The 17,983-nt window shown below is 40.6% G+C and overlaps 1 protein-coding gene across 1 annotated transcript in view; it reads right to left on the bottom strand.

The window, feature by feature from the left end:
- VSNL1 (visinin like 1) overlaps window positions 1-17,983 on the bottom strand; it is a 256,316-nt gene that overhangs the window by 15,315 nt on the left and 223,018 nt on the right. Inside the window, exon 3 of the mRNA XM_089671095.1 lies at window positions 5,058-5,273. Within this exon, the coding sequence (XP_089527221.1) occupies window positions 5,058-5,273 (216 nt within the window). The remainder of the gene's footprint in view (window positions 1-5,057; window positions 5,274-17,983) is intronic.

The following is a 17,983-nucleotide window of genomic DNA, read 5'->3' as shown; positions in this document are numbered from 1 at the left end:
ACTAATTTTAGTACCTCATCCTTAGGTCTAGGTTGTTGGCTGAGTATCACTGCTTTAAATGTACAGTATATGGAAATAGTTATTCTTAAAATGGAACTCCAGGGAATGTTTTTTCTTTTGCTGTGTACAAAGAAATGACCTGTAATGATGCTAAGTCAAGGCTTGCATCACTGCTGTTTACTTTAAAAATCCCAGTTTCATTGCTGCTGGAACGTACAGCCAACACTATGCTTCTGGCACTGCAACACAAGAGCTGCAGCTCTGATACACACAAACTGCTCTGTTGTTTGTCCATCCCTTCCTCTCCCCTTGCCCATTCACAGAATTCCTTGTATTCTCACTGCAGGCAATATAGCACTAGCTGTACTTTCTGGCATCAATGAAGGCTACTAAGGCTTTGACATTACAGAACAGTGATGCAAACCTTGGATAAGCATCATTTAGATTGTACTGATGAGGGACTGATGAGACTGTACAATATATATGTAAAGCACTGCGTAAATTTACGGCGCTATATAAGTACCTGAAATAAATAAAAAATAAATCAGAGGTAAATACTTTGTACATAATAGAAGTATAAAAGCTTTTTTCCTTGAGTTCCACTTTAAAGTGAACCATGCAAAAAACATGCAAAGTCTGCTTTTGTTTAGGAATCTCTTCTCCCTGTTACGACATGCTTTTTTTTGGGAAGCAGTTCCGCTTTTAAATATAAACTTCATGGCAGGATCAACAAGTATGTAAAGCTGCAGATGAAAATACTGGAAACACATTTTGGAATGACATTAACATGTTGAAGCCTTTGAGATTTGAAAGATTAGGTTTAGCTCTATTTCAAGATCCCAATGTAGCTGTGAAGGCCAGTTTATAAATTCTCATTGCTTTTCTAAATCATCTTTCAGTGCAGGATTACAAGCCCTGCAACCTCCGGGTACATGGCAAGTGAACTGTGTAAGAAACACATTACTATGCAGTTATAGTGTTCCTGCAGACTGTCCCAATGCTGTGTTAATACATTCTTAGTTTCATGAATTATGTACCCAGTGGTGCAGAATATGACAAACACATTCATTTTAAACAGCACCTGGAGGGATGCGGTACATCGTCTGTCATTGCTCCTCTATGACATCACTAAGTAACACTATGGAGGCTGTAAGCAGGACGCAGGCAGGGTGCCGATATGCACACAGATGGGTGCAATGGCTGCACTAAACTTATGATAAGGACATACCCCTGTTGTGCAAATGTAAGTTTTCTTGGAGAAACACGTTAAAGTGGTTCTAAGGTATCAAACACGTCCATTGACCTGAGCTGTATTTTTATATCATGCTGCCCCTAGGTATAGGTGCCAAACATGCATCTCTGTATAAGTTGCATTGCTCTTCTCTCCAATAATGTTAAATAAATATATTACAAAAAAATAAAAATCTGTGTCCTTGCTGGGAAAATTCATTCTCTTTGTCCTCGTGATCCTTGTCATCATGCTGAATTTACCCATATGTGATCAGAGGTTGCCAGACAGACCCAAAATAATAGAATAATAGGGATCACCTATTATAACTGCTGTTCTTTGGTTATTACTCCCTCTTACAGTAGTTACATAGTTAGTCTGGCTGGAAAAAAGCCAAAAGTCCATCCAGTTCAACCATAAAGAAAAAAAAAAAAAAGTTATAATCTTATACCCACAGTTGATCCAGAGGAAGGAAAAAAAACCCAGCAAAGCATGATCGAATTTGCTCCTGCTGTGAAAAAAATCCCTTCCTGATCCCCCGAGAGGCAATCGGTTATTCCCTGGATCAACTTTACCTATAATTGTTAGTATCCAGTTATATTCTGTGTATCTAAGAAAGAATCCAGGCCTTTTTTGAAGCAATCCACTGAGCTGGCCAGAACCAACTCTTGAGGGAGTCTATTCCACATTTTCACAGCTCTCACTGTGAAGAAACCTTTCCGTATTTGGAGATTAAATTTCTTTTCCTCCAGACATAAAGAGTGCCCCCTTGTCCTCTGTGATGACCTCAGGGTGAATAACTCTACACCGAGTTCACTATATGAACCACTGATGTATTTATAACTGTTGATCATATCCCCCTTAATCTCCTCTTCTCAAGAGAGAATAAATTCAGTTCCTCTAATCTTTCCTCATAGCTGATCTCCTCCATGCCTCTTATCAGTTTGGTTACCCTTCTCTGTACTTTCTCCAGTTCCCCAATGTTCTTTTTGTGAATTGGTGCCCAAAACTGAACTGCATATTCCAGATGAGGTCTTACTAATGATTTGTACAGGGTAATATGATATCTCTCTCTTTGGAGTCTTTACCTCTTTTAATACAAGAGAGGATTTTGCTCGAAACCGCAGCTTGGCATTGCATGCTATTATTAAGCTTGTGATCTACCAGAACCCCAAGATCCTTCTCCACCATTGATTTCCCCAGTTGTACTTGCATAGGTAACAGCCAATGAGTGCACAAGGTGAATTTAGTCCTACATTAGTCAACTAAATAAGTTTTACATTTGTTAAAGAACCATAATGATTGTATTTTGGTATATCGTTTTAATAGAAAAAAAAAAACTTTTCTGACTTTAAAAAAATATGTATTAATATTTTGGTAACACTATAACAGTATCTGATAATTACAGTATTAATGAGGAGGCACACTGCCATTTACAGGCTGTTGCCTCTGCAAACTGAAACCATTATTTTCTAAATAAATGCTTCTACTTGCATGTGATCCCTATATTGATATCTACTGATGGTACTAATCACATTGTTCTAATTGCTGTGGGCTGCAAAGGGTTATTTTATGTTATGCCTCATGTACATTTTTCTTCTTATTGGAAAGGACCTTTTTTCACATATACAGTGCCTTGAATACCTGTTCATACCCCTTGAAATGTTCTACATTTTGTCATGTTACAACCAAAAACATAAATGTATTTTATTGGGATTTTATGTGATAGACCAACACAAAGTGGCACATAATTGTGAAGTGGACGGAAATTGACAAATGGTTTTCAACATTTGTTACAAATAAATATCTGAAAAGTGTGGCATGCATTTGTATTCAGCTTCCTTTATTCTGATACCCCAAACTGAAATCTAGTGGAACCAATTGCCTTCAGAAGTCACCTAATTAGTAAATAGAGTCCACCTGTGTGCAATTTAATCTCAGTATAAATACAGCTGTTCTGTGAAGCCCTCAGAGGTTTTTTAGAAAACATTAGTGAACAAACAGCATCATGAAGGCCAAGGAATGCACCAGACAGGTCAGGGATCAAGTTGTGGATAAGTTTAAAGCAGGGTTAGGGAGCACTGTTCAATCCATCATCCAAAAATGGAAGGAGTATGACACAACTGCAAACCTACCAAGACATGACCATCCATCTAAACATACAGGCCGGGCAAGCAGAGCATTAATCGGAGAAGCAGCCAAGACGCCCATGGTAACTCTGGAGGAGATGCAGAGATCCACAGCTCAGGTGGGAGAATCTGTCCACAGGACAACTATTTGTTGCGCACTCCACAAATCTGGCCTTTATGGAAGAGTGACAAGAAGAAAGCCATTGTTGACAGAAAGCCATAAGAATTCCCATTTGCAGTTTGCGAGAAGCCACGTGGGGGACACAGCAAACGTGCAAGAAAGTGATCTGGTCAGATGAGACCAAAATTTAACTTTTTGTTCTAAAAGCAAAACGCTATGTGTGGCAGAAAACTAACACTGCACTAAACACGCCATCCCCACTGTGAAACATGGTGGTGGCGGCATTATGTTGTGGGGATGCTTTTCTTCAGCAGGGACAGGGAAGCTGGCCAGAGTTGATGGGAAGATGGATAAAGCCAAATACAGGGCAATCTTAGAAGAAAACCTGTAAGAGTCTGCAAAAGACTTGAGACTGGGGTGGAGGTTCACCTTCCAGCAGAACAACAGCCCTGGACATACAGCCAGAGCTACCATGGAATGGCTCAGATCAAAGCATATTCATGTGTTAGAATGGCCCAGTCAAAGTCCAGACCTAAATCCAATTGAGAATCTGTGGCAAGACTTGAAAATTGCTGTTCACACATGCTCTCCATACAATATGACAGAGTTTGAGCTATTTTTCAAAGAAGAATGGGCCAAAAATTCAGATGTGCAAAGCTGGTAGAGACATCCCCAAAAAAACTTGCAGCTGTAATTGCAGCGAAAGGTGGTTCTACAAAGTATTGACTGGGGGTCTGAATACAAATGCACGGCACACTTTTCACATATTTATTTGTAAAAAATGTTGAAAACCATTTATCATTTTCTTTTCAGTTCAAAATTATGTGCCACTTTGTGTTGGTCTATCACAGAAAATCCCAATAAAATACATTTATGTTTTTGGTTGTAACATGGCAAAATGTTGAATATGTCAAGGGGTATGAATACTCTTTGAAGGAACTGTATATGAATTTGTTTAGACTCGTTGTGCTTTTTTTTTAAACAAAACTTTAAGGATTAAATAAAAAATAATATGGTTGCGAACCACTCTGATTGATTCCTCATCATTAGTGAGACCTAAAGTGATCAATGAAATCTGGGTTTGACAGCTAGCAGCATCAGAATGTGACTGCTGGTACCTGTCCAAGATATGACATTGGTAGACATTTTCTAAGCATGGGGCATCATGCTGAGACCTGTTTATATACACACTGTGGACAGAAAAAAAGGTTAAAGGTGCAGTGGATGAAGCATTTATCTACAGGCCTGCCGTATAAAACTGGCAATTGGTGATTTGGAAGGGGCTTGTTTTCATAAAATCCCCCTGGGATCATTGCCTGGGGAATGGGCGCTTATACTTACAGCTCTAGCTATCGTGATGGGCTGAAGTAATTCCATTTGCTACAGAGTCCATGGCCGCACTGTGACATTCCACTTAATAAAACAAAGTGACAGTAGGAAATGTCTCATTCCCCGTATTCCATTTATATAAATAACTATTATATCAACCATGAAGGGCTTTTGTCTCACTGTCTAAGATAAGCTGACAGGATCTATATAGCATGGCACAGAACTGGCAAGGAGAACAAATCTTACTAACCTCAATGATCTCTAGCATCTCCACTCGGGTGATTTTGCCGTCCCCGTCCAGGTCATACATATTGAAAGCCCAATTAAGTTTCTGTTCAAAGCTTCCCCTTGAAGTGATGGACAGCGCACATATAAACTCTCTGAAGTCAATGGTTCCATCTCCGTTTTTATCGAAGGTTCTGAAAGCGTGTTGGGCAAACTTTGATGCATCGCCATATGGGAAAAACTGCAAAGAGAGAGACAGAACATTTAAGATATTAAGCTTATATTATCAAAAAATTAGTTTCTTATACATAAATTATTTCATATTTATTTAAAATGTAACTCTATCCGTGAAGCAAATCTGATCATGTAAAAACAGCAAAATAATAAATGGCAAATATGATCCACCTTCTGTTTTGCTAGTGCAAGCTCTCTAAATGTTCCTCTGCCCACTAGCAATGCTGAATTGATTGATGCCACATAGACACAGAGATCATTCCATCTCTATGAATGTTCTGTAGAGAAGTGGAGAAACTAAACCTGTGTGCCATAAAACACACTACAGTTTCCAATGGATGTTTTGCATGTACATGTGCAATTTTATGCATGTATGTGCAAGTACAAAACAGCTACGGGGGTTCTTTTCTGCAAATTTTTGAATAGGGTTTTTTTTTCCACAAAAGCTACATAGTCACCTACATAAAGACTATAATTTTTTTTCAAGCTGTTTTATTATGTATGAAAACAGTATACCTGCCACTTTGTGGACACCTGACCAACAGAACTATATGAGCACTTCGGTGTTAATATGGAGTTACTTCCCCCCCTTCCTTTCTAGCTATAACAGCCCCCAAGATCTGGGAAGACTTACAAGAAGATTTAAAAGTGTATCTGGGGCAAATTATGCCCATTCAGCCAAATATCTGTATCTGTGTAGTCAGGCATTTATGTTGAATGAGAAGACCTGACTCATGATCCAATCCATCCAAAAGTGCTCAGTAGGGTAAAGGACAGGGCTCTATGCACGAGTTCCTTCACTTCTCAAACCATGTTTTTATTGACCTCCTACTGCAAAAAGCTTTTCCCAAACAGTTACCGCAATGTTGAAAACACACAATTGTCCAAGATGTCTTTGTATGCTGTAGCATTAATAGTAGCCTTCACTGGGAACACCTTAATTCAATAATGAGGAAGGAATGATGTCCATGTACGACTGGCTGTACGGTGTATATTTTCAGAGATATTTCACTGCACTGTAGTCGAGTGCCCACCGGCTGAGTGAATTCCCCACTCACCACCTGTCGCTGCAAGCAATTATAGAATGGCTGGAGGAGTGGGCTGTGTTCCTCTCTCCCTTCGCTTCCCTCCTGGCAGCATTAGAGTGGTGCAGCTGTGGGCTGTGTGTGGCTGCCTGCTTTATCTCCCTCTGTCTTGCTCCTCCTCCCTCCTGGCAGCAGCGGCACTGAGCCAATCAAAAGGAAGGTGAACCTGCTATGCAGACACCATGCACTCTGGAAAATGTAGTCCTTAAAGAAGTGCAGCACAATACAAGTGAATGGAGGCTATTGTGCTGTGGACTTCACAACCCAGAAACCCCTGCTGACAAAAGGAAGCAGGACAGAAGTTTTCCCAGGCAATTCTGGAGAGATATGGCTTATAAGCCAAACCGTACAGACCTGTGGCATTTGCTGGGACTGTGCAGAGACAAGGGACCATAGGAGTCTTTGCCAAGGGGTACCAAGAGAGTTTAGACCTTTTGCTGGGGTGTCTGTGCCCATACCAGAGACCAAGGACTAAAACACTTAAGAGTTTTCCTGCTGTGCCAGCACCCAAAGCTGGAGAGACCCATTGCCATGTGTGCCTTCAGTCAGGGAGGACCAGTGAGAAACTGTTTGGGAGGACCTGATCGTGGGGACTGAGACTTCCGGGACAACTGACCTGTTGCCAGGAGTGGTGAGTGGAACTACAAAGCTTAATCCAATGCTGCAAAAAGTTAATGCAATAGAGACTGCTCTTTACCTAGCAGCCCATCAACCATCCATTGCACACTCCTAAAAGGAGAGCCTCACGTGCATCACAACGATAATCAGCTAATGCTGACAATTGGACACCAGGTACTTGTAGTCACCTCCATTTGTCAGGAAAGCTTGCACCCACCCGCTATTGGGGCTGTTTGCTTAACAAGCTCATGAGGACATTTATTTTTTGGTTAGTTAATGCCTATACTTTTCCCCCTTAACCTTTTCTGCATTAGTTAAAATTTGGTTCAGCATTACTACAGTTCAATTGCCATCTTATGGGTCAGTGTTCACACTATCTAGTACCACATTTATTAACATGTTCAATTGTCGGTTTATTGATTTATATAGTGGTAGCATACTAATGTTTAAGTTACACAGGTGTGTCAGAGGGGACCAAGCATTTTAAAAAGTCATGAAAGAAAAAAAAAGTCATGAGAACCCATCACATCCAGCTGCTCTTGCGGAGATAAGTTATTTCAAGACTTTGAAGCATTTTATATTATCACCAACATTATTTTCTGATATTCAGTATATTATGGCAGAGATTTGTTGTAGGGCATTACATTTTCAACAAAATATTAAGATTGTTGGTGTTGGTATATTCTACCTGAAGAGACAGACCAAAAATGTTCGGAGCAGTATAACATAAAGTAAACATTTGTTATACACTAATGGATCTCCTATCAGAGAAAAAGACCACTGTCCTCCCTATTTCATCTGCACCACAGTGGGGGAAAAATATCCATGGGGCTATTTTCCTCTGTCCTGCAGTCGTTTCTGATAAGTCTCTGGCATGATGTATCAGAGGTGATAGGTAAAAGATGAGAAAGTACCTGGGTGAAAAGATGGTTCACACAGAACGGTGTTTGGGGAAGATCTATCCGTGCTCTGATGCACCACGACCCACCACAATCTGCCTATCATTTAGAAGCAATTCTTCTCACAAAATTGTCTCGGTAGCACCAGGAATTTAAAAAGATGGAAAATGTATATGATTTCCAGTGCCAGAGGTACTTGTTAATGCCCCAAAAATATCCCTACATGACCTGATCATTGCCTGAGCTTCATATTAGGAATCTAGATTGAGTTGCAATTTGTTTTTACTGTATGGCCACCCTTAGCTCCTGTTTGTGCACAAGCAGCTATTAAAGTAAATCTTAACCCTAAGGTTTACACCAGTACACTGCATACTAGTACGTGGTTCTGTGCATTTTTCACGTGTTTCTGTACAATTTTTTTGATGGGCTGCCCTACTCTTAAGAAACGTGGGGAAAGAAGTCCCTGACCCTTTTATAAAATTGCGCCACACCAAACCACATGGTGATGTGACAGCGATTGCAACATCCACACACTCAAAGTGGAAGGGGGAAGAGCTCCTGCTGAACTATAGTATTCTGATGGCGAAGAGACCTCCCTGCTGTTAGAATACAATTATCAGTTCAGGGAAGCCTACCCCACCCTCACCTAATTGCCGATCTCCTCCACTCTTCCTACCACTCCATCCCCCACAGCTATTTCCTCCTGTACCACTATCCCCTCCCTCCTAGATTGTAAGCTCCAAGGAGCAGGGTCCTCAAACCCCTCGTGTATAAAATTGTATTGTTACTGTAGTGTCTCGTGTACTGTCTCCCATTATAATGTACAGCGCTGAGCAAACTATTGGCGCTATATAAATACTGTATAATAATAATAATAATCAGTGCTGAAGGCTATAGTTGGTAGCAGGGCCATGGATAAGGGGGTACCAGCAGCCCTCCTGTATGGGGCCCAGGCTAGCAGGGGAGCCCAGGCAGCTGGGTGAATCAGATGTCAGCAGGGAGGGTGATCGTCAGAATGGTGGAGGGGGGCAATTACTGGAAGCATTCCCCTGTATGGCTCTCTCTGCAGCAGCTGAAAGCTGGCTTATTCTCCTTTCCCTCTTGCTTGCTTTCAGCTGCTGCTGAGAGGGCCATACAGGGGATCAGTTCCAGTAATTGCCCCTCCCCACACCTATCAGCCTTTCTGTGCACCATACATTCCCCCCTGCTGTGCAGCTCCCCTGTGTACCCCCATAGTGCTGCCAGTTTCCCATTGGCAGCTGCAAGCACACAATAGGATCCTTCAGGATGGAAAGTGGTGGAAGGGTCCGGCCCCCTGCTTTCCTGAATGAACACAATGTGTGATTGGTATTGATCACGCACTTTGTTTATTCATAACTGAAGCATAGTAGACTGTATTTTTTTGGGGTGGGAGGGATCCTGTCAGGTTGGCTGTATGGGGCCCTATGGTTTCTAACAGCAGCCCTGGTTGGCAGCAATGATCATTTAGGGAAAACCCTACCGGCTGGTTTTTTAGAATTTGATCAGTAGATTGACTTCTGTACATGCAGGCTGCGCCTACATGGGTAGAAATTCAGCCAGTCCCTGCTGAACCGGATACATTTTGATCCATGTAGCCTTAAATATAAATAGGAGCCAATTCCATCTTTTCCCAGTGGGAGAGATACTGCAGTACAATCCCGTGTCTGGCTGGATATAAGCACAATACAGGTTTGTATGAGCATACGGAATTCCATAGTCGGGATGTAACTTTAGCTTTAGCAAACATACACAGTCTGTAAAGATAATGTACCCATTCACCATAAAATATGCTATGAATAGTGAATCTGAGCAGTGTTTATATATTAACTTTCCTTTATGGGGTTTCACACTCCACCAAACTCCTATATAATTTGCAATGGATTAAAGCACCGTGCTGCATCACTTGACATGGTAAGCTGCAAGGAGCTTGCTAGTGGAAATATAATATCAGCAGGTAACTGTGTTTCCCTCAAGGCTCCGATCTGGACGTCAGCCACTTCAGCAGTTTCCTGACTCAGACACACAGGGAATAAAAACCCAGCTGGAAGTGCAGTGAAAATTAAATTTTAATCTCAGGCAAAACTGGGACATTAAAAAGAATCATAAAATATAGTTCTGTTTTTTTGTGAATACATGGCATCACAGTGAAAAGAGTCAAAGCCAATAACTGCTGCTCAAGGCAACCAATCTGTTTCTTTGTGCAGTGTGGGAGCATGGCAGGAGACATCTGATTGGTTGCTATCAAGCTTTCTATTTCACCAATAAGACTGATCTCAAATATGTTATTTATTTATTTATTTTTTAAACAATTGGCTTTTATTCAGAAAGAAAAAGCAGAACATATGAACAAGAATCAGCTACCAGAAAGCATAGCATATTATCATATCATGTAGTACACAGTTTACAAATTCGTTTTGGAGCAAACTCAGTAGTATAATCAAAACATTAGGAAGCATACACATAGTAAAATGTTTACAATTTGCAGGTACAATCATCAAGTCTGACGGAAAGAAAAGTAAGAACAGAGGAAAATGAAAAGCTAGGAAAGAAAGCAAGAAAATAGCATAAGTAAGGGCAGATCCATCTTCGCAAGAGATGCCCAGAAATTACCAGCATGGCCCACATGTCCAAAAGCCCATCAGCCCTTTATATCTTTCCGAAAAAGTGAAAGCATACCAACTGGACCACAATTTGTGAAACCTGAAAACCATGTCATCAGTCATAGTCAGTGTCCGTTCCAATTCCTAAATAAAATTAACCTCTCTTATCCAGTCTTGAATCGAGGGGGTATGAGTGGTCTTCCAGTGTCTAGGAATTAAGGACTTAGCCGCATTCAAAATGTGTCTCACCAAGGATCTCTTCTATAATTTCAACGAGCACTCAGAAATATGGAGGGTGTAACATTCAGGAGTTAAGGGCAATGCAGTCTCCATAATCGAGCTTCATCCCAGAATGGCTTAAGCCGTGGACATTGCCACCAAACATGGAACAAGGAGCCCTCAGCTGACTCACCACGCCAACATAAGCCTGATGTCTGGGGAAACCACCTTTTTAACCATTTCCCGTCCGGCCCATGTATATAAACGGCTGGATGGGAGCAGCACAGGGGCGGGTGGCTGTTTATAAACATCCTCTCAGCTCCCTGCTTGTGGAGCTCGCAGCACCTCAATCCGGTGCCCACTGAGTCCGATCATGTGATCACTGATTGGCCAATCAGTGATCACATGAAGAGTAGTAAGCAAGATTTAACTTCTGATATCATTGCTTACTACGTGTCAAATCTGTGAATAAACACAGAGATCACATGGTACAAGGCTATTCACAACAACCTTGTACCATGTGACAAGCTGTGACCAATCACAGCTCACACAGTATTTCTCAATGGCTGCAAGAATGCAGCCAGAGAGAAGGAGAAATGATTGCTTTTACAGCCTTTATGGGTGTAAAAGCAATCAGTGTACAAAAAAATCTTCATCACCCCCCACAAGTAGTACACTATGGTGACAATGTACTGCTAGGGTGATGGTATGTAAAAAAAACAAAAAAACATAAATAATATAAAAAAAAAATGTAAAACATTTTTTTACAAAAATTATAATTTTATAAGAATGTTTTATAAATTAATTTGGGTTATTATTTTTTTTTACTAAAAAGATAACTGAGTAAGTTTTGGCCAAGATTTATGAAGAAAGATTATTTATTTGCAAACTTTTATAAGAAAAACACTTTTTTTCAACATTTTTGAACTTTTTAATTTATATAGCAAAAAAAAAATCCCAGTAGTGAATAAATACCACCAAAATAAAGCTTTATCTGTCTCTAAAAAATTCATATGGGTACAGTGTTGCATGACCGCTCAATTGTCATTCAAAGTGTGACAGCGCTGAAAGCTGAAAATGGACAGGAAGGGGGTAAAAGTGTCCGGACTTGAAGTGGTTAACACGTCCGGCGTAGCGTACCAACACGTTAACAATTTCTAGGAGGTTTCTTGTGTCCTGGTGCTAATGGAGCATTTGTGAGCAAAAATGCAGGCTTTTCTGCGTTGGTCATCGGGGAGACTCTACCTGAAAGCCTGATTCCCGACCTAGCCAAAAATTTTCATGGGTGACAGATTGTTTTGAGGCCAAGAATAGGCCAAAGAGGTGGTTTTGTTACTTTTTTTCTCTCTGACAGGTTTCACATTATGTCTTGTGCTAGCTGAAAAATGTTTACTGTCTTTTGGGATTCAAGTTATTGAATATCTGTTTATTGTAAAAGGTTGTATGTATAAAAAAAATATACAGAGCTATTGGAAACTGAATGTACATTTGTCCTGTGTGAATGGGGCAAAAACAAAAGATAATTTCTCGGATTGTATTCATTTTCTTTAAAAAATAAAGTTGTTGAAGAAACACCACATTATGGTCATTAGATGGAGCTGTAGAGCATAGTAAATAGTTATTTATTTATTTATTTATTATGACTACTAGTTTCATCTAGTTGCCATAAAGCAGTATTTTCCTTATTCACTATTCAATATCAAGTAACATTTTACCTGCAGAAAAAAATAACATTTGATTTTGCATGTTATTTTTGGATAGTTTTTTTTATACACCGCAAAGTGTACATATCAGCATTTTTTTTTCATTTAGGAAGGGGAGAGGCTAAAACTCCCGTCAATTTTAATTATTTTTTGCTGGTTGTCTTGTTGGGGGAAATTTTCCTTTAGTTTACATCCCGTGGATACCTCATACTTTCCTTTTAGCTGAAAAAACCCTGTAAAAAGCGTCAAAAACGTGTTCAAAAACACACTGCAAAATGCGCTGGAAAAAACGCATCAATCGCAACCTGCATAGATGTGAACCTAACCCTAAGCATGCAGTACACTAGAATAATTTTAAAAGACTTTCATTTCAGGAACATTTGTTTGACTTTTGAATCATTAGTGGGGTCAAATCAATGTTGGAAGGAGCAGGAAAGAAAATTTCTAATATCTAACAATGCATGTGGTTTTCATTTAGGAAATTACTTTAATTCCAAATTTTGAATATTAAAAACAAATACCATTTTGAAGTACCTCCAAAGGCTCAGCCTCTTAACATTCCACTGAGAGCCTGAGCTATCCACTCCTGTCCCCTCCACAGTCCAGCACTCCAGTGAGTGCTGGAGCCGAGGGGCAGTGACTGACAGTCACCAGCTCTCTGCAGACCAAAGTCTTAGGACTCATGAACACGGGGCGTTTGGAAAACTCTTCTGAATGATGGAAACAGACTGCTGGAAAACGTAGATTAAAAAACGTCAGTTTAGCCGCGTTTGCATACCGTGTTTATGCGCGTTTGCACTTAGAAGCGTTTTTAAAAGATAACCTCAGGAGAACTTCCCAAATGCCCAGAATGCACTGAAAAACAGTAAAAAATTAACTATTTCAGACATTTTGAGAGAAATAGAGAGAGCAGAAGCAGAGAAAGCGGTAAGTGTTGAAATTACCTGTCTTTTCTGTCTATTCACTATGGATCCCATCATGAGCATAATGCAGCATGTTCTACCACTTATTCCTTCACGTGAAAGCTGGAACTGACTACGCCGGTGTACCAGGTCCATTAGAATACACGGAAAACGCTTTGCATGCATTTCTGATGATGAAAAAAGGCTCTGGACAGCATCTGGACACGAAACAGTTAAAAAACGCTTCTAAACGCAAACGCTTATAAACACATTTACAAGCGTTTAGTGTTTGAAACGCCGTTAAAATCTACTCCTGAACCAAGTTTGGTGCGTTCAAAAAAATGACTCAACTGCCTGTAAATGACATAGTGTACATAGGCACATAGGAAAACATTAGGGAGGGTTCAGGGGCTGCTGAAAAAAACGCAGAAAATCTCCTAAATGTGAGTTTAACAGCTGCAGTGTACATGAGCCCTTAGAGGTTGCAGGGAGCAGCATCAGACAGATGCTGCATCCGCCTAGGTGAGTATGTAGGTTTGGGTTTTTTACATTCCCGAACTTCTCTTTTAAAGCCCAACTAAAATACATTCCTAAAACCTCCCCAGGAATGTATTTTTAAAAAAGCATTACTCAAGATTAAAAAAACATCCAATTTTTGTATACAACTACAGTAGTATGTACTTTTGCCTTTCTACTAGTGTCCTGTGATTCCCTGAACAACAGGGTTTAGACTGGTAGAGTGAGGACATACACACATAGATTTCTTTTGTACACGTGGGTTGATTGAAATAATTCTAAAGCTGACCATAGATGATTTGTTTTTCTTCATTCAACCAGCGGGTATAACATGTAGGCTTGGCTGTGTTAGTTGACAAAACTTCTGTCAATAGTACAATATGTTCTCCACCTCATCCATTCATAAAACCTTTTGTATTCCATTTACAGAATACAAGATGTTCACTGAGTAGATGAGGGGAGACATTCATCTGACCCCCCCCCCCCATCCATCTCTTCAGAATGCCTTGTGTTCTGTGAAAAGAATACAAGATGCTTTATGAACGGATATGGTGGAGTGTGAGCAACCCATTATCATCATTTGCCAGAACTGTAAGTTTCCCTGCCGCAGGATTGTTGCTTACAGTACTCTCCTGGATGAATTTATGCAGCACAACCCACACCTGGTATACTCATCCTTAGAGGTGATTTATTTTTATAGCAAAAGTCCCCATTTTTTTTCCATGGAGTTCAGTTTTAATTTGTTGTTAAGCTAGCTGGACTGTATTTTACGGGATTTTTACAATAAAGCATCATTGCCCATATTCCAGAAGCACGAGAAATTACATTAATGTAATTTCTCTAGGCTAAAGGAACAGAGTCACATTAGACTGCTTAAATTAGATAAGAACTTGTTTGTGTATTTAAAAATGTTTAAAGTTAGAAATCTTTAAGTTAAATAGTCGATAAGAAGCTGGCTTGTGGCAAAAGTGTGAGATTACGAGATAAATGTTGTTTGTCCAGTAAAGTTACTGGGTGTGACTCTGCTACCTAACAGAACCTTTCTGCCAACTCCTCCTGAGGTGGGTGTGGCGCCCGTCCATTTCGGAAGAGTTGCCGGAGGAGCTTAACGGGGCATATAAAGAGAGGCTCGGACACGGTCAAGCCGGAAGCCCTCCCATGCAAAGGGGGACACTCTGACGCTGGGATTTTTGCCAAGGCTGCATGGACTCATGGATCTTGATCGTGACCTAGGCTTCTCCTTGATCCCTGGTGCATTGCGGTTAGGATGAGGTCTATTCCTTCTCGTCTTCCCCTAGCTTTGGTAATGTATTAATTCTATGCTGTGACGCTGTCAAAAGATGTGCTTCTTACATGCTGTAATGCTCACATTAGTATTGGTGTGTGTTATTATGCAGATTGTGGATGACTATAAGATATATCCTCCTGTGTGTTGTGTGATAATAAAAGTGGAGATTTGACAGTGCAAGAATACTGCAGTTGGATTCTGTTATTTCTTGGGATGCCGCTTGAATGCTATGATGTGCCAGGGCAGGTGTTCATTTGGTAGTGGGTCTCTCACTTGCTTAGAATAATGGTGTAAATGCTGGTTAAATCATTCCTGTGTGGTGCATGTGGCTTGCTCTTGGTGTTTGAGTTCGCCATTGGATTACACAGACGTGCAGTGTACATAGAGAATGGTATCCCACCTCACTTACAGTTCTATAAACACAATAGGAAGTGAGAGGAAATCTCTCCAAAATGAGGGAAATCCCCACTTAGACATTTCTAACTGGAGCAAGTGTCCTCACTGAACAATTTCCCATCTATTCCTGTTCTGGTGACAACTCAACAGTTTTATTCAAAATGTAAAAAAAAAGAAAAAAAAAGGGTTTTGGCTTTAGAAACAGTTTAGGTGTACCTGTGTGGATGAAGCAGCATGTACCTATGGGTGTCTGTATGCATCACCTGTACAGTGATCCTGAAGCACAGGAAGCATGCTCTCTAGCCACTGGCTGTGGACAGCCCTTCCCCTTCATGTTTTTGCAATCAGCCCATGGAAAGACTCACTATGTACCCTGTCACACCAGGCAGTCCATTGTAGTGCACTGGATTAAGACAGCCCTTCATTTGAATGGGCTGTCTAATGCACCACAGCAGCCCAAAAATCACGCCTGCAGAAATTTTCACTAGTGCAACAATCAGCAATGGACATGTGGTCATTCACATTGGCACTGCAGTGCCCCAAGGCGCATAACATGGGCAGGTGTATATGACCAAGGTATTTTTGAACAAAGTCTTGCTTGCATCCTCCAAGCTAACGCATTTCACCCAACCTATAGGCTAAATTGTAGAGATGTCAGGTGACCTATTGGCAGGTTTAAGTCACATGACACAGCATTAAAGTGCTGTAGTATATGTTGATTATAATACCCTACGCACTCTCTCCAATACCTTCTTATTCCTTTAAATTGACCTAAATGTTGAGTTAATGTCAGCTTTAAATAGTTAATGGAGAACCATCTTCGTTTGATTAGCCTCACGTTAACAAACCTTAGAATGAGTAGAGTTATCAAGAATAATCCATATCCTGCTACCAAATTTCAACACACTGGATGTCAGAACACATACAACACAGTGATAGAATTTCCGAAAAGACTCATTTATCTTCCATGTTCAGCCAAAGCTGGGAACAATCACGGACGAAAGAATATAATCAATTCTGCTCTGCTCTGCAATTCCACCAGGGCTCAACTGTACAAATGATGAAGAGAAAAATTAAATAAAAAAGTGTTTTCTTTATTCGTTCACCAATACCCGACCAAGCCTAAGAGGCAAAGCCGCCCCGGCATACACAGCAGCATATGTGCGTGCAGGATGAATGTTTGTCATGCCCTGTGAAACATTAATATTTATTTACTCAAACCCCTGCCAGCTGCAGTACAGTAATCTTATCCAAGTGTACACTGTACGCAGCCTGCTGTCATTTTGGTTTTTGCTGTTATATTGATAAATAACTGATGCAGAAATACACATCTAACACTTTGGGGGTTAGTTACTAAAACTAGAGAGTGTAAAATCTGGTGCAGCTCTGCATAGTAACCAATCAGCATCCAGATTTTATTACCAAACCTTAATTGAACAAGCTGAAGTTAGAAGCTGATTGGCTACCATGCACAGCTGTACCAGATTCTGAGTGCACCAGTTTTAGAAAATCTCCCCCTATGACTGCTATTGTGGTTTTGTAAATGGATGTAGATGTCTCTCCATTCTCTAGACTCAAACTGAGCTCATTATATTTCCTCCCCCATGAGTACCCTCCCTTGACATTTCCATCAAGATCAATTACACAGCTATCAGTCTCGTGACTCAGGCCAAGGTGTTAGGTACTGGACTCTGACCTCTCATTTGGGTCCCACATCCAATCAATGTCCAAGTCTTGCTGCTTTCACCTCCAAAATATGCCCCTTCCTAAAACTACACCACAAAGATACTTATTCACTCCCTTGTTATCTCTTGCCTTGACCATTGCAACTCCCTCCTCATTCGGCCAAATTCCACACAGGCTTTCTCCCCTTCAGTCTATCATAAATGCAGATGCCACACTCAGCAACCTTACCAACTCTTTCCCCTCTCTGCCAATCCATTCCCTGGCTTCCACTAGCCCAACGAATAACAATCAAAATACTAACAACCACAACATACAAAGTCATCAACAACTCAGCCCCTAGCTACATCACCAACCTTGTCTCAAAGTAAGATCACCCAAACCATCCTCCTTGCTCCTCCAAAGACCTCCTACTCTCTAGTTCCCTAGTCTCCTCTTCCTGAGCTCACCTCCAGGACTTCTCCAAAGCATTCCCATCCTCCAGAACTTACTAGCCCAATCTGTCCAGCTATCTCCTACTCTTTCTGTCTTTAAGTGATCCCAGAAAACTCATATCTTCAGGAACGCCAATCCTGCCTTGATCTAACAACTGAATTTTTACTTTCTTTACCAATTCAAACCCTGACAGTTATTACCCTTTGTATCATTTTTAGATTGTAAGCTCTCATGAGCAGGGCCCTCCTAACCATCTTGTTTCAATTGTATTGTAACTATACTGTCTCCCTTTATTTTGTAAACTACTGGCACTACCAGTCCTTCTAATACTCTCCTTCATCCATAACCTATC

The sequence above is a fragment of the Staurois parvus genome, unplaced genomic scaffold, assembly GCF_062004578.1.
Source record: "Staurois parvus isolate SC_StPar_1 unplaced genomic scaffold, SC_StPar_1.0 ptg000098l, whole genome shotgun sequence".
In the NCBI taxonomy this organism is placed as follows: domain Eukaryota; kingdom Metazoa; phylum Chordata; class Amphibia; order Anura; family Ranidae; genus Staurois; species Staurois parvus.
The sequence above is the reverse complement of the archived record's forward strand: the minus strand, read 5'-3'. Positions and strand labels throughout refer to the sequence as shown.